General features: G+C 39.5%; 1 protein-coding gene across 3 annotated transcripts in view; it reads left to right on the plus strand.

Moving 5' to 3' along the window:
* The window catches only part of DNAAF9 (dynein axonemal assembly factor 9), a 141,422-nt gene that overhangs the window by 26,173 nt on the left and 87,641 nt on the right, over nt 1-27,608 (plus strand). For all 3 annotated transcript variants that reach the window (XM_077872384.1, XM_077872385.1, XM_077872386.1), the window contains exons 4-9: nt 2,823-2,947; nt 4,038-4,134; nt 5,002-5,108; nt 11,009-11,086; nt 23,138-23,236; nt 27,510-27,565. In XM_077872384.1, coding sequence (XP_077728510.1) covers nt 2,823-2,947; nt 4,038-4,134; nt 5,002-5,108; nt 11,009-11,086; nt 23,138-23,236; nt 27,510-27,565 — 562 coding nt within the window. The remainder of the gene's footprint in view (nt 1-2,822; nt 2,948-4,037; nt 4,135-5,001; nt 5,109-11,008; nt 11,087-23,137; nt 23,237-27,509; nt 27,566-27,608) is intronic.

A 27,608-nucleotide genomic window follows, 5' to 3' on the forward strand; every position in this document is an offset into this window, starting at 1 on the left:
GAGTAATCTTGCAGTGGATATTGTGCAGTGGTTTTAAAGTAGGGGCAGTTTTATTCCCCAATGGACATTTGGCAATATCTGAAGACATTTTTGATTGTCAAAACTGGACAGAGTAGCTACTAAACATCTACAGTGCACAGGACAGCGCTACTCTCCCCTCCCGCAACAAAGAATGATCTGGTTTAAACTGTCAGTAGTTCTAAGGTTAAGGAACCCTGGTCTAATGTGTATGAAAATTCTTCTGTGGTAAAATCCTTAACAATGTTTATCCTTATTGATTAAAGATTTCCTTTTTACTAGGAAGTACAGAAAAAGCAGGCTGCAATTATAACTTCCATTAAATTTTTTTCACTTTCAGGGACGCCTGGGTGACTTAATGGTTGAGCGTCTGCCTTTGGCTCAGGGTGTGATCCCAGGGTCCCAGTATCAAGTCCCCGCATTGGGCTCCCTACAGGGAGCTTGCTTCTCCCCCTGCCTGTGTCTCTGCCTCTCTGTGTGTATCTCTCATGAATAAATAAATAAAATCTTTTTTAAAAAAATTCTTTCCATTTCAGATTTTTATTTTTTTAAAAAAGATTTTATTTATTTATTCATGAGAGACACACACAGAGAGAGAGGCAGAAACACAGGCAGAGGGAGAAGCAGGCTCCATGCAGGGAGCCTGACATGGGACTAGATCCTGGGACTCTAGGATCATGCCCTGGGCCAAAGGCAGGTACCAAACCGCTGAGCCACCCAGGGGATCCCCTAGATTTTGATTTTTAAAAATGCTGCTTTATGCTGACAACATCTGCTGGTTTAGAAAGAGTTCGTCTTGGAGTGCCTGGGTGGCTCAGTCAGTTAAGTGTCTCTTGATCTCAGCTCGGGTCTTCATCTCATGGTCCTGAGTTCCAGCCTTGCATGCAGCCTACTTAAAAAAAAAAAAAAAAAAAAAAAAAAGAATTCATCTTGGCAGCCATTTAGAATTACAGAAAGACAGATGCTTATACCAGCCACATATTTCACTGCAGCCAAAATTGCTAAGGATATTGTAGTACTGAAATTAAAGAAATAGTTTAAATCCTCAAAGGTGTGCTTTTTGTTTATCATTGTCTTTATTCTGCCACATGGCACAATGGTTGCTTATGAAATGAGTATTTTCTTTGACTGAATTAATCATTAATGAATTGAAAATGAATTAGTAAATTCATTTTTTAAATCCAAGTAGTTGGCAAGCTGAGATCACAGGCTTTATGCGTTTACATTGTGATCTCTATATGAGAGGAAAAGAAGCCTACATGAAGGATTTATTTTTTAAAAAGCTTTAAAAATAGTTTACATATTCATCCAATTTTCTTACACTTTCATCTTTTACTCTGTTAATTTAGTTCAGAGCAATGATATCAGAGTCCTATGAGATTCTGAGAAGGCTTAATTTTAGTAATTGTTGCACTATTTCTTTTACTGGATCCTAATTCCTTGTGAAGTGTTACACATTAGTGTAGAACACAGTCTATGCAGGAAGCCCCCTCAGGCTCTCCAGGTGACTTCAAACTCATTCCTCAGCAGACAATCTACAAGTGATTCAGGGCAAGGTTCTTAGAAGGCCTATATGAAGACCAACAGGGTAAGAGGTGACCTGTGTCCCATCCCTTGCCCCCTTTTGATTCTAGTGCTTAACTGAGAGTCAGCAGTGAATACGCTACTCCAGACTGTGTTCCCTGGACACCTGCGTCTAACTGGGTGTGAGACACAGAATGATTTTTGAAAAATCAAAAGTGAGGATCATGGAGTTTTATTTTAAGAGGCCACCCAGTGGTGGTGTGGTCAGCTGCAGTCCATATTCATCAGACTTAGGTTTTTGTAGAATATGGGCTGTCAGACATTTGTAGAATATGGCTGTGACTGTGTTGGCATTGCCCTAACCCTGCTGTTTCAGATGCTCCTTGCCTCCACGCTTTGCTTACTTCCAGCCGCCTCCTCCAGCAACTTCCCTAGCATCATCTTATTAGAGAGATGCCTCAGATTGCTCTGGTTTCTGAGGAGCCATGCAATGGAGCTCTGCTTTTCTTCTAGAATTATGACTGCTTTCTTTCTCAATCTTAAAACTGCTTTAATATTCCTGCCCCATTTCATGGCTCTTCTATTAACTTATTTAGGTTTATTTGCACCCTTGGGATTGTTTTATTTATTTGACCCACCAATATCCATGGTTATTCCTTAAGTCTGTAAGCTGCTAATCTATTTATAGAAGCTTTATCCACTTGGCCCCTACTTCCTTCCTCTCAGCCTTTCCTGTGTACAGAGTTCACCCCTTACACAGTAACCCTTCCCAGAGCTGAACAGTGATGTTGTTAGGCCCATGATTGCCTTGAACCGATAGCCAGGAGATTTAGACATTGACGTCTGCAGAAGAACCATCATTGGCCATATTTGATGATATTTCCTGCCTCGGTGGCTTTAGGCTATCAAGCTTCCATTTGGTATTATCTGTGTAGCAAAGTACACAGCTAAGTCTGGTACCACAGATTTGACAGTGTTCAACTTTGCAAAAGCAGAACACCCCAAAGGCTGTTCTTTTGACTTATTCTGTGCCTCCATTGTCGTAACCAGAGAGTCACAGTAGTGGGAGCATTTCATGGGAACTAGAAAATCCTTGCTCCCCACATGTGAGTGTTCCACAAGTCACTTTGAGGCAAGTTGCCTAGTTAAAGAACTTTCAGTTTAGAGTTTTGTTCCATGTCTCTGAAATAGTTTTAGTGGTATTATTAGTTATGTGAGTAGAAAATGTGTAAAGGAAATGCCTTTGACAGGGTTGTGATTTAATTGTGTTTTCCTTACAGATGTAATTATATTGATTAAATCAGATAGTGTCCATCTGTATTGTAATCCTGTAAACTATCGCTATCTCATACCCTATGTGGCACATTGGAGAAATCTGCATTTCCACTGCATGACCGAAAATGAGGTAAGGAGAAAAGATAGAATAGGCACTTAGAGACACTAAGGGTACTCTTTCAGGAAAGTATAGATCTGGAACAGGAGGCCCCTTAAAAAAATCAAATTGCAGGATATCATTACACAAAAAAAGTTGTTCTCGTGGAACTTTTTATAATTCGTTATGAGGCTACTTTATAGATGAATTGTATGCTTGATAGACAAAGGGACTCTTCAAATTGGGACCTAGTCATAGGCTTGTCACCCTAGCTTCCTGTCCTGCTTATCACCAGCCTGCACCCATTCTCTTAGGGGGACTAGTGCCATGGATTGCCTCAGGAGAGTTTGATAAGCTTTTTTTTTTTTTTTAAAGATTTTATTTATTTATTCTGAGAATACACAGAGAGAAGAGAGAGAGAGAGAGGCAGAAACAAAGGCAGAGGGAGAAGCAGGCTCAATGCAGGGAGCCCGACGTGGGACTCGATCCCGGGTCTGCAGGATCACGCCCTGGGCTGTAGGCGGCGCTAAACCGCTGAGCCACCGGGGCTGCCCTTGATAAGCTTTTGTAACAGTTCTGTGTTTGGATTTTTTTGGTATTTGTTTCCTTTTGAGCTCTTTTGAAGAATTTGGCTGGCAATTGGAACTTGAGATTTAGGATTTCATGGAAATGGTGACCTAATATGGGTCAAAAACCTTTACTTCTTTTTTTTAAGTTAAAGATATTTATTATAAATCCTAAGCAATCACTAAAATAACACAACAGACTTATAATCTAACAAAAAAATAAAAATCATAAAAGATACTGATGTACAATTGACCCTTGAACAACTTGGGAAGAACCCTTCTTTCCATATGAGCTTTTGGGGAATTTTTGAAGCAAGTTTTCTGTCTTGCATATAGGTATCTGATCCATTTTGAGTGATTTTTATGCATGGTGTTAAGACAAAGGAATGACAAGTGTTTCTGACCAGCAAACACAAAAATTTGGCTTTGGAAACACCCTCTTAGGTGCTGTCCTCTATAAAAGTCATTTGAGAGAACTCTGATAAAATACCAAGAAAGTAGGGGGTTTTGCATGATATCTCCTCAGAGCCTATTTTCCTCTCAATTTCCTTCTTCAGTATGAAGATGAGGAAGCTGCAGAAGAATTTAAAATTGCCAGCTTTGTGGACATGGTTCGAGACTGTAGTAGAATTGGCATTCCTTACAGCTCCCAAGGTAAGTATCTGACAGCAAGCTGTATCAGAACCTTGCTTAGATGTGTGAATCCAGTGTTTCTACTTCTCCTTCCATTGGAAGCATTCAGCTGGGAAATGCATTGATCTATTTTCACTAAAGGCAGAGAATCAAGCAGAATGAAATTTGGGGATTTTTCTGTGCAAGCTAGTACTCATAACTGAAATTTCTATAACAACACAGCAGGCCATCTAGTCAGATACAAGAACTATAAGGGATTTATCATAGTTGCCATCTAGCTGTGCCACTTAACTATAGTAGAGTATAGCTGTGGAGCCTGTTGTTAATAAGAAATAGTAATTCCGGTAGCTATTAAAAATATGCTTACAGTAAGGCTCGAAAATGATGTGTAAAAATAAAGGAAAAAATCAACAAGTTTAGTGGTGCTTATATCTTACTTACAAAAAAAAACTTTATGCAATGGAGCTATTGCTCTAAGAAAGGAAAATTTTTGATTGGGTACTTTTCCCTTGAGGAAGTTGATTGGCTATGTTTCTTAAGGGGGAAGAGCCAAGTTTGGGTCTGTTAATAATTATATCCACTAAGTGATGCAAATCAGATGTAATAGACCACTATTTATTTACTAACTTACTTACTTAGGAAGCCAGAATGTGAATATATACTATAGAGAAATCTGCATTTATGTAACTTGTTATGGTTTGAATTTTCTTTGGCTTTCATTTTATATTTCTAGTTTTAATATCTAACCACTTTATCTGTTTTATTTTGCTAAATATGGCTGTTGGTGAACTTGTGAGATATGATGCCTGTCTAACCACATTAGATCAGGTGTAGACTGTTATATCCAGTATGGTATTTGATACATGTTGTTTTATTTGATTCCTGTAGGTCATTTGCAGATATTTGATATGTTTGTAGTAGAGAAATGGCCAATTGTACAAGCCTTTGCACTTGAGGGCATTGGAGGGGATGGATTTTTTACCATGAAATATGAGGTATGTATGAAAAGCAGTATGCCTGACTTTTGTCTGCCATTTGCTGTCTTTATGACAGGCCCCTACAGTGTGAGTGTGATCATTATAACACTCTGAAAAGCTAGCAGTGGTCTCTCAAGAGTATGGAGCAAGTTAAAGAACCTGAAATGGAAAATAGATGCTATGCAAAGCTAGTCCTAAAACTAAACTCCTGTGTCCTTTCTTTTAGGAGTTTCTCTCTGTCCTCTTTTCTCTCTTTTCCCCATTCCGAATCCACTGTTTTTCTGTGTACTTCTGTAGCACTGTAGGCTGATTCCTCTTGCAGCTTTTTTTGTCCTTTTTTTTTTTTTTTTTTTTTTTTTTAAGATTTTATTTATTTATTCATGAGAGACACAGAGGCAGAGATCAGGCAGAGGGAGAAGCAGGCTCCCTGTGGGGAGCCTGATGTGGGACTTCATTCCAGCACTCCAGGATCATGCTCTGAGCTGAAGGCAGGTGCTCAACCACTGAGCCATCCAGGTGTCCCTTTTTTTGTCCTATATAACACATTTTCACACACCCCTGCTCATGTACCCACCACTCTTGGCCTCTGGATTGGAAGCTCCTTGAGAACAAAAACAGTTTTTTCATTGTTGTTCGTATCTCAGAAATTCATATAATTGAAGAACTGTTCAAGAGCAATGAAAAGGACAGTGCAGAATTTTGGATAAGTACAGCATACTAGAGGAATAAAAAGGTTATCTTTTGGGCAGCCCGATGGCTCAGCGGTTTAGTGCCACCTTCGGCCCAGGGCGAGACCCAGGATCAAGTCCCGTGTCAGGCTCCCTGAATGGGGCCTGCTTCTCCCTCTCTAAGTCTCTCATAAATAAATAAAATCTTTAAAAAAAAAAAAAGGGTTATCTTTTGTGTCAAGAACTGTGTCTTATTTCAGGCAGCCTGGGTGGCTCAGCAGTTTAGCGTTGTCTTCAGCCCAGAGCCTGATCCTGGAGACCCAGGATCGAGTCCCATGTCAGGCTCCCTGCATAGAGCCTGCGTCTCCCTCTGCCTGTGTCTCTGCCTCTCTCTGTGTGTGTCTCATGAATAAATAAATAAAATCTTAAAAAAAAAAAAAAAAAAGAACTGTATCTTATTTCACTAATCCTTCCATCTAGGAGATGACACATAGATCTTTGTTAACTGAATTAATGATTGAGTCTAGGAGGAGGCCACCCAGAGTGCATATTAAGGAGGATGGCCTCATAGGTTAGCGTCATCACTATAGGTGTCTCCCAGTGAGATGACCTGCCCCCAGCAAGAAAACAAGAAGTGAGCATTGACGTGCTCAAAATGGGGACATACTATTAGGCATAAAGTAGGTGGAACCTTTGGAGGCATGACCCAGGGCTAATTACTACCCTTCCTTCCAAGAAGCAGCATTGTCCCTATCAGTTGAGTGAATTCTTGTCTGATTTCCACATTACAGGATTTCCACATCTATAATGTGGAAAGAACATAGGATGTAGGGTTGAAGAGAAGTACACCAGTTGGACTCTACTTTTCTTGCTCCAAACTATAGTATTCTCACATTGACTATAAGTAGCAGAACTTCAGCAAAGCTATGGGAGCTGCCTCTGCTAGGAAGTAAAGCTCTTATTTATTTGTTTATTTAATTTTATGTTTTGAGATGTATTTATTTATTTGAGAGAGAGAGAGCAAGCAAGCACGAGTGGGAGGAGGGGCAATGGGAGAGGGAAGGAAGTAGACTCCCTACTAAGCATGGAGCCTGCCACCATTTGCTCTCACTACCATGAGATCACAACCTGAGCCAAAATCAAGAGTCAGCCAACTGAGCCACCCAGGCCCCTCTATGCTCTTTAATTTAGAAGAGTAGGGACATGAGGTGGCTAGGTGGCTCAGTTAAATGTCCGATTGTTGATCACAGGTCAGGTCTTGATCTCAGGGTCTTGAGTTCAAGCCTTGCATTGGGCTCTACACTGGATTCTTTTTTTTTTTTTTTTAAGAATTTATTTATTTATTCATAGCAGAGAGAGAGAGAGAGGCAGAGACACAGGCAGAGGGAGAAGCAGGCTCCATGCAGAGAGCCTGACGTGGGACTCGATCCCGGGACTCCAGGATCATGCCCTGGGCTGCAGGCGACGCTAAACCGCTGCGCCACCGGAGCTGCCCTTTACACTGGATTCTATGCTGGGTATGGGGCCTACTTATAAAAAAAAAAAAAGTAGTACACTAGGAGGCTGCAGGGTTAATGCAAACCAAATGGGGCAGGCCTTCTGGCTCCTGCCTTAAGGTGCATTGCACTATATAGACATACCCAAAAGGAGCAAAATGCCCTTCCTTTCTTTAAGTAGGTTCCATGGCCAGCATGGGCCTTGAACTCATGACCCTGTGGTCAAGAATCTCACGCTCTGCGTAGACTGAGCTAGCCAGGCACCCCAGTAAAATCCTCTTCCAAAAAAAATTTAAAAGATAATGCAGGGGATCCCTGGGTGGCTTAGCGGTTTAGCGCTTGCCTTTGGCCCAGGGCGTGATCCTAGAGTTCTGGGATCGAGTTCCGCGTCGGGCTCCCGGCATGGAGCCTGCTTCTCCCTCTGCTTGTGTCTCTGCCTCTCTCTCTCTCTCTATGTCATAAATAAATAAATAAATAAATAAATAAATAAATAAATAAATAAATATTAAAAATAAAAAAGATAATAGATAATGCAGATCTTTCCTGTAGGGTGGTGTTTTAATGGGGTAGAATGGACAGTGAGGAGGAAACTGCACAGGTCATATAGTGAGGCTATTATAAGTCTTCTCTCAAGATCACTTTCTCTAGATCCTGCCTTTCTTTGTAGCTGCTAATTGTCATTCTCTCAAATACTTTCCTTTTGTTTTTCTCTCATTCTCCCCTACCTTGGTTCCCTTCCTTACCAGCCTATAGGATATGGAGCAGTATTCCACTCTGGATCACACACCTAAGGCCTGATAACTGCCTGTGTCAGAAAGACTCTGGAGCCTTAATGAAGGCCAAGAGGAGAACTACAGACACTTAAAGCTTAATTTTTAAAAATTCTTTTAAGAATTTTAAAGAAGTCATTAACCCAGAGGATGTTTTGTCCCAGATGTACTGAACTGCATGCCAGCATGAGAAAGGAAGCCATATCCACATAAGATTTACTTGGCATTTAGGCTGGGCCAAACTGAATTATAAGTATAGAGAACTCTTCCTGGAAACAGCACAGGGAAGTTCCTCTGATAGGGCTTTCCCTGCCTCCAGCTTCCTCTTATTCAACTCTCCAGCTGCTGATACTGTGACCTAGTAATGGAAATTTGTATCAACCAGCTCTCCAGGGAGAGAATTCTAATAGGAAACTTCTGAATAATGAGAGTAACTATAGAGCAGACATTCGTTTACCCTTTTATGGACAAACAGAAGATCTTCATATTGAAAAGTAGAGTAAAACTTATGAAAAGATTCAACAAAATACAAGCAAGAAACCATAGCATATTAGATGCAGAGATAGGTCAGCATGCTTTTTAAAAAGATTTTCTCCAGGAACTGGAATTAAAAAAGGAGAAAAATACCTCTTTTGTACCTTTTAAGAATGGAGTTTGTAAAAAGAGAAATGAGATACAGTAGGTAGAGCACACAGAAAAAGGGAGAAGGATGACATAGGAACTATTATAAGTCTCAGAATTACTAGTAAAATCAAAGTTTGCATTTAAAATTAGAAATTAGATTCAGCACTGTCAAAAAATCAAATCCAGGGACACCTGGGTGACTCAGTGGTTGAGTACCTGCCTTCGGCCCAGGGCGTGATTCTGGGAGTCCCGGAATGGAGTCCCACATGGGCTCCCTGTGTGGAGCCTGCTTCTCCTGCTGCTTATGTCTTTGCCTTTCTCTGTGTGTGTCTTTCATGAATTAATAAATAAAGTCTTTAAAAAAAAAATCTGTTGATGCTTAAAAAGCTGTTCCAGAATACAAAGAGGCCAAATATATTCATTCAGTCTTTTGGAATTTAGAAAATTAGGGAGTAGGGCTCCTGAATAACTGCCTTCTCCCTATCTGCTCTCCCTAAAACACTTTCTAGTAGTTGACAAACTCTGCTGAGAGCATAAAGCTTCCAGTTAGCCTTTCCATTTGGAAGTAAACCCAGGCAACCAAAGATCACCAGACATTTGATTATATACCTATAACTTGGGGGCACCTGGGTGTCTCAGTCAGTTGAGTGTCTGCCTTCTGCTTGGGTCATGATCCCAGGGTCCTGGGATTGAGCCCTGGAGACCCGGGATCAAGTCCCTCCTGCTTGGTGGGGAGTCTGCTTGTCCCTCTCCCATTCTCCTTGCTTGTGCTTCCCTCTATTGGTCAAATAAATAAGTAATCTAAATATATATAAATAAATAAATACCTATAACTTAAAAGGAAAAGAACAAGATTTAAAAAAAAGAAGAAAAAAAAGACCAATTGAATAAGACCCAAAGGTAATTAAAATAGAGCAAAATTTAAGACATAAAACTCTCATTAGTATATCCAGACAAGATTTGGTGACCATAGAACAAGTGTTATGTTGTAAAAGATTAATATAAAGAAAAATAAGAGCTCTGGGAAATTATGATTGATAAAAATTAATAGAGGGGCGAGGAGGTAAAGTTAGGAAATTCTCTAAAAATGTAAAATTAAAAATTGAAGGAGATAGAAAATAGGAATAAAAAGTTAGAAGACATAGAGAACCAATCCAAGAAGCTTCATATCCAACAAATAATAGTTGCAGAAAGATAGAGCAGAGCTATCAGAAAGAAATTTTTAAAAAAGAATAAACATTTTCAGTGATAAAGAATTAAAAATTTTAAATTAAATGACTGAACAAATATAAATGGGAAGGAAAAAGCCCTAAGCCTGCCTGTGCCTTTTTTGAACACTAAGGATAAAAGAAAATCACAAAAAGCTTCCAGAAAGAGAAAAGTAAGTCACTTACATAAGACAATAGGAACCAGATTTCTCTTGTTCCCAAGAGAGAACTCAACCTAACCAAAAGAACAAACAAAAAACAAAATATGTGAAGCAATGGTTTTCAAGACACTAGACATCAAACAATGAAAAATAGTTATTCCTTGAGAGAGAGAAATAGACAAGGTCAGCTCTATGATTGTACTAGCTTACTACTTTAAGAAAATTTCCAGGCCTATGACACAGGGAGGGTGTACCCAGTGTATTTCCTAAGTTGAGAAGATGCAGTGGAGAGTCAGGTGAGAGTAAGGCAACTAGAGTACTAAAAAGAAAAGTGCCCAGAGAGAGAACTCCAAAGATCTGCCAAGATTCCCCCACCCTGTACCCATCCCAAGTATTCAACAGAGTATTAATGCTGATTCATGTGTCAGGTTAACTACCCAGGGCAGTTAAAAAAATCTGATGAAAAGTAATCAAGAAGAATGCCTGATGCATGTTCAGGGCTAGGAACAGTACCTGTTCCCACCAGTTGGACTGGAAAAACACACAGTTCAAAGGGCACTGAGTAGAGTCCTCAGAATGGTATTCAAAAGATGTACCAAGGGCAGTCCCAGTGGCACAGCAGTTTAGCGCCGCCTGCAGCCCAGGGCGTGATCCTGGAGACCCGGGATCAAGTCCCACGTCAGGCTCTCTGCATGGAGCTTGTTTCTCCCTCTGCCTGTGTGTGTGTCTGCGCCTCTCTGTCTCTGTGTCTCTATGAATAAATAAATAAAAATCTTAAAAAAAAAAAAAAAAGATGTACCAAAGTTTCTGTAAAGATAGCTTCCTTGAATGGGACAGCATCTTAATATGTATTGGTTCTAATATAATTGACAAAAATTTGATTTATTATTCTAATCACTGAGTTTTCACCAAGATTAGTCATTTATGATAGTTCTGATTGTCTTAATGATATTGACTCTTTTATTTCAATGTTTTTGCCCTTATGTTGCAGTTGCAGGATGTGAGTTTGAGTCTATGGAATGTCTACAGCAAGATGGATCCTATGTCTCTGGAGAATTTGCTTTCAGAAGTAAGGAGCCAAATTGTATTTAACTTCTAAATATTAGAGCCACTTCAGTTACCCACTAACAGTATTTAACTTGAAAATGCAAGATATATTTTTGTTTGTACCGTTTCTTCCCTGATTGTTATCTCAAACTACTTGGGGATACAAGGGGACCTGGAAAAGTGATATTGCCTCTTTTGCTCTGAGGAAATCTCACCTGAGGCGAGACCAAGGCTGCCTACTAGGGTTTACATTTCCAGTTAAAGACATTCTTTCAGTTGGGGTGGACTTCAGAAAAACAAGACAGAGGGTATCTTTTTGTACACTTTCCCTGAAACAAAAAGATGAAAAAGATGGGGTTTGGCTTAAAAGAATCAAGAATTAGAGCAGAGGTTGGCAAACATAGGCTTTGTGTGCTTCCATCCTGTTAGAACTATGTTTGAGCTACTAGCAGTGTCCTTGTAGCCTGAGAGCAACCATGGACAATGCTTAAATGAATGGGTGTGTCTCTGTTCCAAGGAAACTTTATTTGCAAAAATATGTGACCTAAAAAAATATATATATGTGGCCTGCCCACAAGCCATAACTTGCTGACTCCTGAATTAGAGGGTCGGGCATTAATGTCTGGACTTGGAAGAAAACATGAAGTTGGGTGGAGCAATTTGCAGTGAGGAGCAATAGATAAAGCTGAGGCTATAGGAACAGGTGCTGTGATTAGGCAGCTCATTGGTGTCTCTCAGTGGCCATGGCTAGACATGCATGGAAAAATAACAGTGTGTAGTCTTTTTTTTTTTTTTTTTTTTTATTTATGATAGACACACAGTGAGAGAGAGAGAGGCAGAGACACAGGCAGAGGGAGAAGCAGGCTCCATGCACCGGGAGCCCGATGTGGGACCCGATCCCGGGTCTCCAGGATCGCGCCCCGGGCCAAAGGCAGGCGCCAAACCGCTGCGCCACCCAGGGATCCCCAGTGTGTAGTCTTTAATTAAATTATTATATTAAAGGATGCTTGGGTGGCTCAGGAGTTGAGTAGGTCTGCCTTTGGCTCAGGGCGTGATCCTGGAATCCCGGGATCAAGTCCCACATCGGGCTCCCTGCATAGAGCCTGCTTCTTCCTCTGCCTATGTCTCTGCCCCTCCCTCTCTCTCTCTTTCTCTCTCTCTCTCTCATGAATAAATAAAATCTTTAAAAAAAATTTAGTTCTATTAAAACCTAACAAAAGTAACAAAAATAACAACTATAGCCTAGTCTCACTTGTCAGTGTTAATGCCTGTATTTTAAGTAAAATATTAGCAAGTAGAATCCAGTATCATGTTAGAATATTCTCTGATGAAGTACAGCTTAATAAGGGTGTACTATTTAATTTAGTATCAAAAAATCTATTAATGTAAATCACTATACCAATTTTTCTCCTTAGAACCATTTGTGATGACTCTATAGATGCCTAAAAGGCATTTGATAAAATTGAATATCCATTCTGTTTAAACATTTTTTTAAAAGATTTTATTTATTCAGGAGAGACACAGAGAGAGAGACAGAGACATAGGCAGAGGAAGAAGGAGGCTCACTGTGGGGAGCCTGATGTGGGACTCCATCCCAGGACCCTAGGATCACAACCTGAGCCAAAGGCAGATGGTCAACCACTGAGCCACCCAGACGCCCCTCTGTTTAAACATTTCTAATTAAATAGGAATATAAAAGAATAATAAAACTGAACTTTTTGTACTTGGAAAAGACCTAATCATCATCATCATTAATCCATGGTTAGCCTAATTATGGAAAAAAGTGAAAATGTAAAAATTTATAAGAATGCAAAAATATGATAAAATTTAACCACAAAGAAAGAAGAAAAGTAGTTTAGGAGTTTCTAGAAGTGTCTGAGACCCATACCCCACTCGCATGCAGTGCTCTGAATGTGAGGATGCTATAGGTCACACATGGAGGCTAAACACAGAACTGTATTTTTTTTAATAAATTTATTTTTTATTGGTGTTCAATTTACCAACATACAGAATAACACCCAGTGCTCATCCCGTCAAGTGCCCCCCTCAGTGCCCGTCACCCATTCACCGCCACCACCCCCTCCTCCCCTTCCACCACCCGTAGTTCATTTCCCAGAGTTAGGAGTCTTTATGTTCTGTCTCCCTTTCTGATATTTCCCACACATTTCTTTTCCCTTCCCTTATATTCCCTTTCACTATTATTTATATTCCCCAAATGAATGAGAACATATACTGTTTGTCCTTCTCCGATTGACTTACTTCACTCAGCATAATACCCTCCAGTTCCATCCACATTGAAGCAAATGGTGGGTATTTGTCATTTCTAATGGCTGAGTAATATTCCATTGTATACATAAACCACATCTTTATCCATTCATCTTTCGATGGACACCGAGGCTCCTTCCACAGTTTGGCTATTGTGGCCATTGCTGCTATAAACATCGGGGTGCAGGTGTCCTGGCGTTTCATTGCATCTGTATCTTTAGGGTAAATCCTCAACAGTGCAATTGCTGGGTCATAGGGCAGGTCTATTTTTAACTGTTTGAGGAACCTCCACACAGTTTTCCAGAGTGGCTGCACCAGTTCACATTCCCACCAACAGTGTAAGAGGGTTCCCTTTTCTCCGCATCCTCTCCAACAATTGTGGTTTCCTGCCTTGTTAATTTTCCCTATTCTCACTGGTGTGAGGTAGTATCTCATTATGGTTTTGATTTGTATTTCCCTGATGGCAAGTGATGCAGAGCATTTTCTCATGTGCATGTTGGCCATGTCTGTGTCTTCCTCTGTGAGATTTCTCTTCATGTCTTTTGCCCATTTCACGATTGGATTGTTTGTTTCTTTGGTGTTGAGTTTAATAAGTTCTTTATAGATCTTGGAAAGTAGCCCTTTATCTGATACGTCATTTGCAAATATCTTCTCCCATTCTGTAGGTTGTCTTTTAGTTTTGTTGACTGTATCCTTTGCTGTGCAAAAGCTTCTTATCTTGATGAAGTCCCAGTAGTTCATTTTTGCTTTTATTTCTTTTGCCTTTGTGGATGTATCTTGCAAGAAGTTACTGTGGCTGAGTTCAAAAAGGGTGTTGCCTGTGTTCTCCTCTAGGATTTTGATGGAGTCTTGTCTCACATTTAGATCTTTCATCCATTTTGAGTTTATCTTTGTGTATGGTGAAAGAGAGTGGTGAGACTGAAGAAAGAGAAATTAAGGAGTCAATCCCATTTACAATTGCACCCAAAAGCATAAGATACCTAGGAATAAACCTAACCAAAGAGGTAAAGGATCTATACCCTAGGGCAGCCCCGGTGGCACAGCGGTTTAGCGCCGCCTGCAGCCCAGGACATGATCCTGGAGACCCTGGAGCGAGTCCCACGTCAGGCTCTCTGCGTGGAACCTGCTTCTCCCTCTGCCTGTATCTCTGCCTCTCTCTCTGTGTGTCTCTATGAATAAATAAATAAAATCTTTTTTAAAAAAAAAGGATCTATACCCTAAAAACTATAGAACACTTCTGAAAGAAATTGAGGAAGACACAAAGAGATGGAAAAATATTCCATGCTCATGGATTGGCAGAATTAATATTGTGAAAATGTCAATGTTACCCAGGGCAATTTACACGTTTAATGCAATCCCTATCAAAATACCATGGACTTTCTTCAGAGAGTTAGAACAAATTATTTTAAGATTTGTGTGGAATCAGAAAAGACCCCGAATAGCCAGGGGAATTTTAAAAAAGAAAACCATATCTGGGGGCATCACAATGCCAGATTTCAGGTTGTACTACAAAGCTGTGGTCATCAAGACAGTGTGGTACTGGCACAAAAACAGACACATAGATCAATGGAACAGAATAGAGAACCCAGAAATGGACCCTCAACTTTATGGTCAACTAATATTTGATAAAGGAGGAAAGACTATCCATTGGAAGAAAGACAGTCTCTTCAATAAATGGTGCTGGGAAAATTGGACATCCACATGCAGAAGAATGAAACTAGACCACTCTCTTTCACCATACAGAACTGTATTTTTTAGAACATTGGAAGCATTTCTGGATTCAGTTAAAAGGGACCATTCAGAAAGACACTTTTTTTTTTTAATTTTTTTTTTATTATTTATTTATGATAGGCACACAGTGAGAGAGAGAGGCAGAGACACAGGCAGAGGGAGAAGCAGGCTCCATGCACCGGGAGCCCGACATGGGATTCGATCCCGGGTCTCCAGGATCGCGCCCTGGGCCAAAGGCAGGCGCCAAACTGCTGCGCCACCCAGGGATCCCCAGAAAGACACTTTTAATTGCACCTGAACCAATAGTGACATATTATAGCTGAAGAAGCAATGGTGGTAATCACCATGGGCTATAGGCCAGACCCTTCCGTGGTTTTTCTGACTTCCCATGAGCAAAGTCTGCTGAAGTTCAGACCCTACCCCCAAAATTCAATTTAATGATCAACAGATGTACAAATGCAGTAAGACCCAGACCCAGATCAGTTACACATCAAAATTACTTAGATTCCTACTTTAATAGCCTGATAAAAGAAAGGGTAAACTTTTCTAGAGGTATTATGTACTTCAGTTTCTCAGTAAAAACTTTTATAACAAAATGTCTAGTATATGATAAGAAAAATAAGATACGAAGCAAGAAAATTTCATTATCAACAAACAGTCCATTCAACAGTCAAGGGGCACCTTGCTGGCTTAGTTGGTAGAGCATGCAGCTCTTGATCTCAGTGTTGTGAGTTCAAGCCCCACATTGGGTGTAGAGATTACTCAAAAATGAAGTCTTGGAACACCTGGGTGGTTCAGTGGTTAACCATCTGCCTTCACCTTGGGCGTGATCCTGGGCCTGGGGATTGAGTCTGACATCAGGCTCCCCACAGGGAGTCTGCTTCTCCTCTATCTGTGTCTCTGCCTCTCTCTCTGTATCTTTCGTGAATAAATAAATAAAATCTTTAAAAAAAATTAAGTCTTAAGAAAAAGAAAACGGTCAAGAGAAATACAAACAGTGAAATTAACTAATGAAGAGTTTAAAATAACTAATAAAAATGCTAAAGAATTTCAGCAGAGGGGCACCTGGGTGGCCCAGTCGGTTAAGCGTCTGACTTCTGCTCAGCTCATGATCCCTCATCAGGCTCCCTGCTCAGCAGGGAGTCTGCTTCTCCCTCTCCCTTTGCCTGCTGGTCCCCCCTGCTTGTGCTCTCTCTGTGAAATAAATAAAATCTAATAACAATTTCAGCAGAGACTGAAAACTATAAAAAGAAATAAATGGAGATGTTAGAAATGAAAAATACTGTGTCTAAAATAAAAAGAATATATTAGATTGTCTTAACAGCAGGCTAGATACAAATGAAGAAAAGTTCTGTGAACTTGAAGATCAGAGGGTTTCTAAACTGAAGGGCCAGGAGAAAAAGATCAAGGGGAGTAAAACAACATCTGGTATCTGCCAAACAATGTCAGATGACCTGATATAATATAGTTGAAGTCCCAGTAGAAAGAAAATGCTGCAGGAAATCTGAATTGTAATGTCTAAGAACTTTCCAAGTTGATGAAATCAAATCAATCCACAAATCCATGAAGCTCATTGAATCTTACATGGGATACAAATTACTATAAACGTGTAAAAATGACCATAAACTTGTGCAGGGATCTCTTGTGGTAAATCAACAAATGTCCTTCACAAAATTTGAATCCAACAACCAAAAGTATTTAGAATGCAATTCTAGTCTTTATTTGTATCTCTAGAAAAATTATGGAAAAGGGAGCAATTCATATCTATATTGCTTTTTGCTTTTTAAAAATCTGCCTTATTTTCTTCTCCCTTCTCTCAGCTGTCTCAGAGCCTACAGACTTCTCTAAAACCATCTTTTCTGTCCACCAGCCATATACTTTTTCTGCTTTCTTCTGTTTCCTCTTTGCCAAGACTTGTAATCTTAAACCAGAATTAACATCTAGGCTTTAATTCCCACTGGCCAATCACCTGCTGCTCTTTGATGGCCAGAGACCCTACAGTTCCATGCTTCCTGGTCAGATCCCACAGAGGGAGAGTGCAGACTCCTCTGAGATGTTTATTTTTTCTTTTATTGATTATTTTTTCCATGAGATATTCCTTATAGATGAACTGCATTAGTACTCACAGATACACAAAATTACAAGGAGGTGCTACTTTTTCATCTACTAAAATGCTAGAAATTTGTTAAAGGGGGAGACTAGAGTTGCCAGTGGCCAAAGAGTAAGAGTAAAGCCTTCAGTGAGCATTTGGTATCCCTATCCAGCAATTTCTTTTTTTTTTTTAATATTAAAAAAAAATTATTCATCAGAGACACAGAGAGAGGCAGAGACATAGAGGGAGAAGCAGGCTCCTCGCAGGGAGTCCAATGCGAGACTTGATCCCCAGACCCCCAGGATCACACTCTGAGCCAAAGGCTCAGCTGCTGAGCCACCCAGGCGACGTCCTATCCAGCAATTTTAACCTAGTAATTTATCTCAAGAAAATAATTAAAGATGCCAGTGAAGGATAAGGATGTTCAGTGAAGCATTATTTACAAAAACTGTTAATAAAAAGTGAAGACAGGGATCCCGGGGTGGCGCAGCGGCTTAGCGCCTGTCTTTGGCCCAGGGCGCGATCCTGGAGACCCGGGATCGAATCCCACATCGGGCTCCCAGTGCATGGAGCCTGCTCCTCCCTCTGCCTGTGTCTCTGCCTCTCTCTCTCTCTCTTTCTGTATGTGACTATCATAAATAAATAAAAATTTTAAAAATTAATAAAAACTGAAGACAAAATAAATGTTCAACAATAGGAATTTGATTAAGTAAATCTATTCAGTGGCCCATTATACTGTCATTTAAAATCATGTTTGGGGCACCTGGGTGGCTTAGTTGGTTTAATGTCTGGCTTTGGCTCAAGTCATGGTCCTGGAGTCCCAGGATTAAGCCCCACATTGGGCTCCCTACTCAGTGGCAAGTCTTCTTCTCCCAACTCATGCTTGCTCTCTCGCTCTCTCTCAAATACATAAATAAAATCTTTAAAAATAAATAAAATCATGTTTTAGAATTGGATTTGATATAGAAGTTCAAAATGTGTGGCAAAAGTAAATGGTACTATTTCCATCTTTGTAAAATAATTTGTGTCTGTGACTATCATAAATAAATAAAAATTTAAAAAATTAAAAAAAAAATAATTTGTGTCTGTGTCTTAGAAACGCCAGGTAGTAGTCTTATCATATTATTTTATTTTCATTTTCTCATTTTTATTGTATTATATAATTCTTTAAAATACTTTTAAATATTGAAATTGAGTATTTTTCCCCTTATTAGTCAGTATAGTGCCTTTGGGGGTTTTTGCTTGCTTGTTTGTTTGTTTATTTAATTGAGGGGGGGCATGAATGGAGGTGGGGGGCAGAGGGAGAGGGAGAGAATCTTGAACAGGCTTCACGCTAAGCGTGGAGCCTGACACAGAGCTCAAACTCACAACCCTGAAATCACGACCTGAGCCAAAATCAGTAGTCAGATGCTCAACCAACTGGGCCACCAAGGACCCCCTGCTTGTTGTTTTGTTTGTTTGTTTTTAAAGATTTTATTTATTTATTCATGAGAGAGACACAGAAAGAGAGAGAGGCAGAGACACAGGCCGAGGGAGAAGCAGGCTCCATGCGGGAAGCCCGACGTGAGACTCCATCCCAGGTCTCCAGGGTCACACCCTGGGCCGAAGGCGGCACTAAACCACTGAGACCCGGGCTAGCCTGCTTGTTGGTTTATTAAACAAATATAGTCCTTGATCCCTGCTATTTCTTGGATATTGCTTATGCTAAAGTTGCAGAAATAGGTAGACCTGCCCCCCACTTATACTGTTTAATGGGCTATTAGACCAATAATAGCAGTACAGTTTAGTAACTGCAGTGGAACATAGAAGGCAAGGAAAATAACTCTTCCTGGAATTGCTCAAGATTGCTTTTCAAAGGAGTCATGTGTGGTGATCAGAGGTTTTCCAGACAGAGGAGGAGGTGGTATGAGCATTGTAACTACAGAGAAGGAATATATGTGAAAGCCCCAGAAATACACAGAACGCCCCCAGAATCCTCTCCTTTTGAACATTGAGAGGAACTGTTCAAATGTGGCTGCTTTCCCTTGCCTAGTCCTTAAGCCAGATCCACTTGCCAGTGATGCCATGGATATGGACTTTGAGCCACCAGAGAGCAGGATGCCAGCCTAGAGCCAAGAGTTCTGTCTAAAGTTCAGTATCCTTCCCTACCAGCCAAGAACCAAGGCACACTGGCATGGGTCTTGGGGTTTACAGACTTCTGCTGCTTATCTGACCTTGATATCTATCTGGGCCTGTCTTCTGGATTTGGCCTCAAAGGGTCTGAGCAGATAAACTTTCCCTTCATCATCAGATGCAACTGACCAGTTCCACCTACATACACAAGTATCTATTTCCACAAGTGCACCATTTGTTTAAGGGAAAAGTTGGAGAATAGTGTGTCTAGTGGAAAAAACACCGCTCTGAGTATCTCTTAACTAGATGTAATTCTGCTTCTGCTGTTCTTTATTATTCCATCCTCAGGCAGGTCACTTTACTCTTCAGTGCCTTAGTCTCATTTATAAAGTGGGCATAGAGAAATACAAGGATGTTAGGATACTTTAAGACTCTGTGTGTGTGTGTATGTGTATCTAAATGGGGAAATTTCATATATAATGCTAGTTATTTTATTTTTTAAATTTTATTTATTTATTCATGAGAGACAGAGGGCAGAGACAGAGGCAGAGACATAGACAGAGGGAGAAGCAGGCTCCCTGCATGGAGCCCAATGCGGGACTGGATCCCAGGACCCCAGGAGACGACCTGAGCCAAAGACAGACACTCAACCACTGAGCCACTCAGGTGCCCAACTAGTTATTTTTAGTATAAGAATTCATTACGTCTTTTATTTCACTCATAGCATGGAGCTGAAAGCAGTATTTAATGATTCATTCTACTTTATTCTGTAATTAGTACTGACACATCCAGCTCTCTCAGGGAATTTTTTTGGAACAGAATGCTCCATCTTTTTTTGTGTATTCCCCAAAACACACAGACTGCCTTGGACCCTGGATCAGGGTTACTGATTGGACCCAATAGCAGCAGGTCAGGATCCCAAACTCAGAAGGTCTGGTTAACTGTGCCAAGGCACAGAGGTGGTATGGGAAGGCAGTCTGACCTAGGTAATTATAGATTACCAGTTACAAGTATGCACATATTTGTATGTGTGTGTACACATAACATATATAATACATCTATAAAAATAGAATATTTTCTAAAATGTTAAGTGATTTTTGTTCTATATTTTTTGAGTTTTCTGTAGTGAATATATATTACTTACATGTCTGTTTTTATTTTTTTAAAGATTTTATTTATTCATGAGAGACACACAGAGAGAGGCAGAGACATAGGCAGAGGGAGAAGCAGGCTCCCTGCGGGGAGCCTGGTGCAGGACTCAATCCCAGGATCCTGAGATCACACCCTGAGCTGAAGGCAGATGCTCAACCGCTGAGCCACCCAGGCATCCCCGGAATATGGAATTACAGAATTGGAATACTATCATTTTACAATGCTGAATAAAGGATCTAATGAATTAAAGCTCTAAGGATTGCATATCAATGACTGTTCACAAAATAATCAGTTAAACATATGTACTTTTTTTTAAAAAAAGATTTCATTTATTTATTTGAGAGAGAAAGTGAGCATGAGTGGGGTGAGGGGCAAAGGGAGAAGCAGATGCCTTGCTGAGCAGGGAGCCCAATGCAGGGCTCAATCTCAGGACTCTGAGATCATGACCTGAACCAAGGGCAGATTCTTAACCAACTGAGCCACCCAAGCGCTCCTCTTTTTTTTTTTTTTTTTTAAGACAAACTGTGACAAGATTTTCCTGGATTATCTTATACATTTCCTGTCCCAGATCTGAATCCATCATTTCTCTAGTAAGTTCCGGTTTCTTTGAGTGAGGAATGGTATTTCAGCACAACAGTCTAGGTGCTAGAAATGCTCACTGGTATTGGTTTGGTCATTGTTTCTGGATCTCTTCAGTGGGTACAGTTAGGACATTATCTGTGTTTGTCTCTTCGTATGTATGTATATACATACACATATAGCTGATTTTTTTTTTTTTAGATTTTATTTATTCATGAGAGACACAGAGAGAGACAGAGAGGCAGAGACCCAGGCAGAAGGAGAAGCAGGCTCCATGCAGGGAGCCCGACATGGGACTCGATCCCGGGTCTCCAGGATCAGGTCCTGCCTGGGCTGAAGGCGGTGCTAAACTGCAGAGCCACCTGGGCTGCCCCATATAGCTGATTTTTTTTATCCCACATTATATATAAAACATATACAGAAAACAATATCAGAAAAACCTACATGATTACTGAAAATAACTTTAGAGATATGTATACACATACACATCTGTATCTAAATTGTAGATCACCTGGGCAATAAGCAGTGGAACCATTAATAAGAATGTTGTTTAGGGGATCCCTGGGTGGCGCAGCGGTTTAGCGCCGCCTTCAGCCCAGGGCGTGATCCTGGAGACCCAGATGGAGTCCCACGTCAGGCTCCCTGCATGGAGCCTGCTTCTCCCTCTGCCTGTGTCTCTGCCTCTCTCTCTCTCTCTCTGTGACTATTATAAATAAATAAATAAATAAAATAAAAAATAAAAAAAAAGAATGTTGTTTATACCAGATATTCCCAGCAGAAGTCCTTTTTTGTGCTTTATACCTAGGGCCAGATGTAGATTCAGTACATGGGTAACACAGAGCCCATAAGTCTGAGTACTTATCAACTGGAAGAGAATGGAGGAGAGCATAGATCCAGCCAGTCGGTTTTAGTGCAGCAAACAGAATGCCTGTGGGCAAGGCACTAGGCCAGTGCCCAGTATATAAACACACTGTGTGAGATGGACAGTGAAGATGACTTATATGAGTACAAATTATTAGCAACTTCAAGTAAGACAAAGATGTTATTTGAGTATCTTAGGCAACTCATAGCTGATGTGTTTTGGTTAACTGATGATGTTTTAGAGGAAAGCCAGAAGCACAAAGGAATGTATGGTGATTGCAAACAGGAGTGAATTCAGAGAGGAGGCTGAAAAGCAGCTGGGGTGGGGGACAGAGAGAGGTTGCACAAAGAGGAGAGTCAACTGGGAGACACAGAGTTCTGCAATTCTCCCACTGCCACTAGGGAAGAGTGTAAGGGAGCAGAAGGCTCTGGGCCACCCATGGCACCACTCAACTCCTAACTGAGGTTATGATTTGTCCTTAAACAAAGCTTTATTGATGTGACCACCTTTTGTCACTGGATATACCATCTTTTAGGTACCTCATAAATAGGTCCCCCTCTCCAGCAAAGATTGCTAAAGTAAGGCACTGGGTGGCCATTACTGTCCTTTTTTAAAAACAACTTTATTAGAATATAATTTCTTTTTTTTTAGATTTTATTTATTTATTCATGAGAGACACACAGAAAGAGAGAGAGAGAGAGAGGCAGAGACACAGGCAGAGGGAAAAGCAGGTTCCATGCAGGGAGCCTGACGTGGGACTCCATCTGGGTCTCCAGGATCACGCCCTGGGCTGAAGGCGGCGCTAAACCGCTGAGCCACCCGGCTGCCCTAGACTGTAATTGCTATACCATAAAATTCACCAGTTTTAAGCGTACAATTTAGTAATTTTTAGTGACATTTATAGATTTATACAATCAGATTTTAGAACATTTTCATCAACCCCCAAAACTCCCTGTGTTAATTTGCAGTCAACCTCTATCCCTGCCTGGCCTCATTCAAACCACTAATCTACTTTCTGTCTCTCTAGATTTGCCTTTTCTGGATATTTCATAGAAATAGAGCACACACCAGGTGGTCATTTATATCTAGCCTCTTTTCCTTGGCATAATATTTTTGAGATTCATCTATGTGATAACACTTATCTATAGTTTGCTATTAACTTTTAAAACATATATTTAAATGGTCTGGTATTTTGATATCTGATACAGTTTCATGATTTTGATTTTCTAAAGTACTCCTTAATATGAACAAACACATTATTCTTTTCATTTTCTTCCTAGGATTTGGTGGCTTTTGAACATCAGTGGACTAGCTTCTTTGCTAATTTTGACACAGAAATTCCTTTCCTGCTGGAGCTTTCTGAATCTCAGGCGGGTGAGGTATGTAAGGAAAGGGTCAAAGAGAAAAAGTTGATTAACTTATTTATTGTTTCTGTTTTTGTTTTGTTAATTTTTTTCAGAATACAATACTACCAATCCTAATATGTTTTGGTTATTATTTCTTTAAGCTTGTTATATGCTGTAAAGAAGTTTTTAACCCTCATGCCAACCTGCTAACCTCTGTAAAGATTTTTTTTCTGTGCCAGTTTCTGTACAAGAAAGATACTCAATTTATAGTGTGGTGGTACCTCTGGCAGCAAGGAATGCTATTAGGCACTAGTTAATAAACCTAGAAATAATTCTCCACATGTGAGTAGCATACCTTTCCTCAGTCGAACCTCTAGGTAAGCTTTCTTTCCAGGCAAACAATGTAAAGTTACTAGATTCAATCTAAGACTCACTCCATAAGTAAACTGAGGTATCTAGATCAAGAACCAAAGCTAGTCAACAGGAAGGATCAGAAGAGCAACCCTGAGCTTACACTTGAGCCTACGTTGGGCTTGCACCGCTAGTCCTCAGCTCTCCTGCACTGCACTAACCTTTGGATCTGGTGTTGATCTTTGTTGTTGTCAAGCATTTCACTTTTACATATGCTATAAACCCCACCAATATGTTGCTGTTATTTTTGTTTGAGCAGTCAGTTCTCTTTTTAATGTTGTTTAATCTTTTTTAACAAGATTTAAATAATTTAAAATTTAATTTAAAAATTTTTTAAAAAATCTTCTGTATTTGCCCTTGTAGTTATTGTGTTTGATGCTCTTCATTCCTTTGTTTAGATTCAGATTTCCATTTGGTATGATTTCCTTCTCCCTGGAGAGTGTCCATTAATATTTTTCATAGTGCAAATCTTCTGATGATGAATTCTTCCAGTTTTTATATGTCTGAAAAAATATCTTTATTTCACCTTCATTTTTGAAAGATATTTTTGCCACGTATAGAATTCTTGGTTGACAGTTTTTCCAGTACCTGGAAGATGCTGTTTGACCGTCTTTCTTTTCCCTTGCATTGTTTGATGTTCTCCTCTTTATTTTTTTTTAAGAGATGTTATTTGTTTGTTTGAGACAGAGAGAGAGAGAGAATGAATAAGTGAGGGGAGGGGCACAGGGAGAAGCAGACTCCCCGCTGAGCAGGGAGCCCAATGCAAGGCTCAACCCCAGGACCCTGGGATCATGACCTGAGCTGAGCCAAAGGCAGATGCTTAACCATTAGTCTGAGCCACCCAGATGCCCTGTCTCCTCTTTAATATTCATCTTTATTTTTATTCTTTATTCCTTTGTACATGTCTTTCTTTTTTTTTCCTGTAGCAGATTTTAAGATTTTCTCTTTTATTACTGGTTTTGAGCAGTTTCTTCATTTCTTGTGCTTGGCTTTTGTTGAGCTTCTTGGATCTGTGGATTTATAGTTTTCATCAAGTTTGGAAAGCTGGGGATGCCTGGGTGGCTCAATGGTTGGGCGCCTGCCTTCAGCTCAGGTTGTGATCCCGGGATCTGCGAGGAGCCTGCTTCTCTCTCTGCCTGTGTCTCTGCCTCTCTCTCTCTCAGTCTGTGTCTCTCATGAATAAATAAATAAATCTTAAAAAAAAAAAAAAAGTTTGGAAAGCTTTTGGCCATTTTTTATTCAGACATGTTTTCTGTCCACCTTTTTCTCAGAAACTCTTAATTACCTCTGCATTAGGCCACTTGAAGTAGTCCAGCATCTCACTGATGCCCTTTTCAGTTTTCTGGATTCTTTTTTCTTCTCTCATTACTCTGGTTCCAAGAATGAAAGATCAAAAAGGTATATTCTGTAACATATCACTACTTTTTTCCTATAGCCCCCTCTCATTCCCTTCCTCTCTTCACCATTTTCCACTTACTCTACTACCAGTAGGTAACAATTCTCTTTATTTCTGATTTACTTTTTTTTCTTTTTACAAATGAACAAATACATGTGTATTTTCTCTTGTTTCTTTCATTGAAGGACAAGATACATGTAGTCATTTCCACTTAGCTTTTTTTCACTCAACAATAATACATCCTGGAACTTTCTCCAAGCCAGTTCATTGAGGTCTTCTTCATTCTTTGTTATGATTCATTCTACTCTATTGTGTGGATTTATCTTTATTTATTCAATCATTCTCTTATGTATGCTTATTTAGGTTTTCAGTATTCTACCATTGCAAACAATGCCACAGTAAATAACTTTGTGCTTATGTGTTTTCATATTGTTGGAGGTTTGTATACCTAGTAATGTGATTGCTGGGTCAAAAGGTAAGTGCATATTTAGTTGTGTTAGCTATTGCCAAATTTCTCAAAGGGTTGACCGGTTTCCATTCCCACCAGCTCTATATGAGAGTACCTGTTTCACCACAGCCTCACCAACAGGATGTATTGTCACACTTTTTAATTTTCATAGTCTCATAATTAAGAAATAGTATTTTTCTAATTAGGAGCAAGCTTGAACATTTTTTCATATTTGAAGGCCACTTTATATTTTATTTTCATATTTTTTCCCATTTTAGTATTAGTACAGTATTTTTAACTGAACTAGAGGAGTTTGTGATTGAATGAACCTTGTAAGTTATTGGGATTACTTGAGATAAGTGTCTATCACAATTTACATGGTGAACCTTCAGTAAAATGTAACTATTTTATTTAATTTTTTAAAGGATTTTATTTATTTATTTATTTGACAAAGAGCACAAGCAGAGGGAGCAGCAGGCAGAGGGAGAGGGAAAAACAAGCTCCCCACAGAGCAGAGAGCCCAATGTGGGACTCAATCTCAGGACCCTGGGATCATAACCCAATCCAAAGGTAGATGCCCAACCGACCAAGCCACCCAGGGTGCCCCAAAATTTAGCTGTTTTAATATATAAAGAGTTTTTGCAGATTAGTAAGATCTGTGAGCACCAAAACTCCAATTGATGATCGTCCAGAGGATATAAGTAAACAATTAACCAAAGGGAAATCCAGATGGCCATTGAATATATCTGAAATACTCTATTTCATTAGAAATCAAAGGAATGTATAATAAAACAGCAATGAGATACCATTTTTCATTTATCAACTTGGCAAGTATATTTCTAAATGAACATTTAATCGCCAGTGCTTATGAGGATACCCTGAGATAGACACACTTATATATTATAAGTGGAAGTGTATATTGATAAAACTTTCTTTTTCAAAGATTTTATTTATTCATGAGAGACACACAGAGAGAGGCAGAGACACAAGCAGAGGGAGAAGCAGGCTCCATGCAGGGAGCCGGATGTGGGACTCCATCCAGGGTCTCCAGGATCACACCCTGGGCTGGAAGCGGCGCTAAACCACTGAGCCACTGGGGCTGCCCTTGATAAAACTTTTTTGAAAAACAATTTGGCAACATAATTCTGCCTTTTTACCCTATAATTTCATTTCCAGATCTGCTTTACAGAAATAATCAGAGCTGCAAATAAAATTTATGGAAGTATTATTTATGATGTGAGAGAGCAGCAATATAAATCTCCAAGAATAGAGGGCTATTTAACAGAATTTGGTACAACTATATACTACGGTTGTATTGTAGAAAAAAAATAGGAAGAAAATATACCAGAATGTTAGCAATTATTAGAGATAATAGGTGGCTTTTATTAAATTCTAAAATAAGCATATACTACCTACATAATCAGGGTGAGGGGAGAACAATAGATGTTATTTAAGTGGATTAAAATTGCCTTTTGGAGTTTTTAACGCCTTTGATATAGATGCTACATATTAATTTTTGGTTAGTATTTAGCCTAATACTATACACTCAGGCTAAGAAGTACTTCTGTGGTTTCCTGAGAAACTTCTTTTGGTATACTTCTAAATTCCATGGATTTGTTCTCAATGCTGATTTTAAATTAGTAAGTTAGAATTAATATATATTCCTTTATTAGAAATGTAGAGAAACACAATTTTAATAGAAGGAAAATTCTTACATGATTAGTAACTTTGGCCATAGATGATGATTGGTCTTATTTTCTTTCAGTAATTAAAAATTCTAAAATTTAACAAGAATTTTTCCTCACCTTCCTTTTTCTTTTGCAGCCTCATCTTATTTTTTTTGCTGTTTTTTGTTTGTTTGCTACTTGTCCCCAAAATTCATGTTGCTTTCTACCACATATGTCCTTCCATGGTCTTATAATAATCTATAAACATCTCCTTCTCAAACACATAGCACACTCTATACCTACTTGCCTACATCTGTACATATATGAGGGGTTTTGTGATTATAAAATTATGATCTTAACATATGCAATGTTGTCTTTTTTTAGCCATTCAGAAGTTACTTCAGTCATGGAATGATCTCCAGCCATATAACTGAAAACAGGTAAGTTTATTGGAAAAGAAGGTAAATAATAATAGAGAAAAGT

The sequence above is a fragment of the Canis aureus genome, chromosome 26 (assembly GCF_053574225.1).
Source record: "Canis aureus isolate CA01 chromosome 26, VMU_Caureus_v.1.0, whole genome shotgun sequence".
NCBI classification, from domain to species: Eukaryota; Metazoa; Chordata; class Mammalia; order Carnivora; family Canidae; genus Canis; species Canis aureus.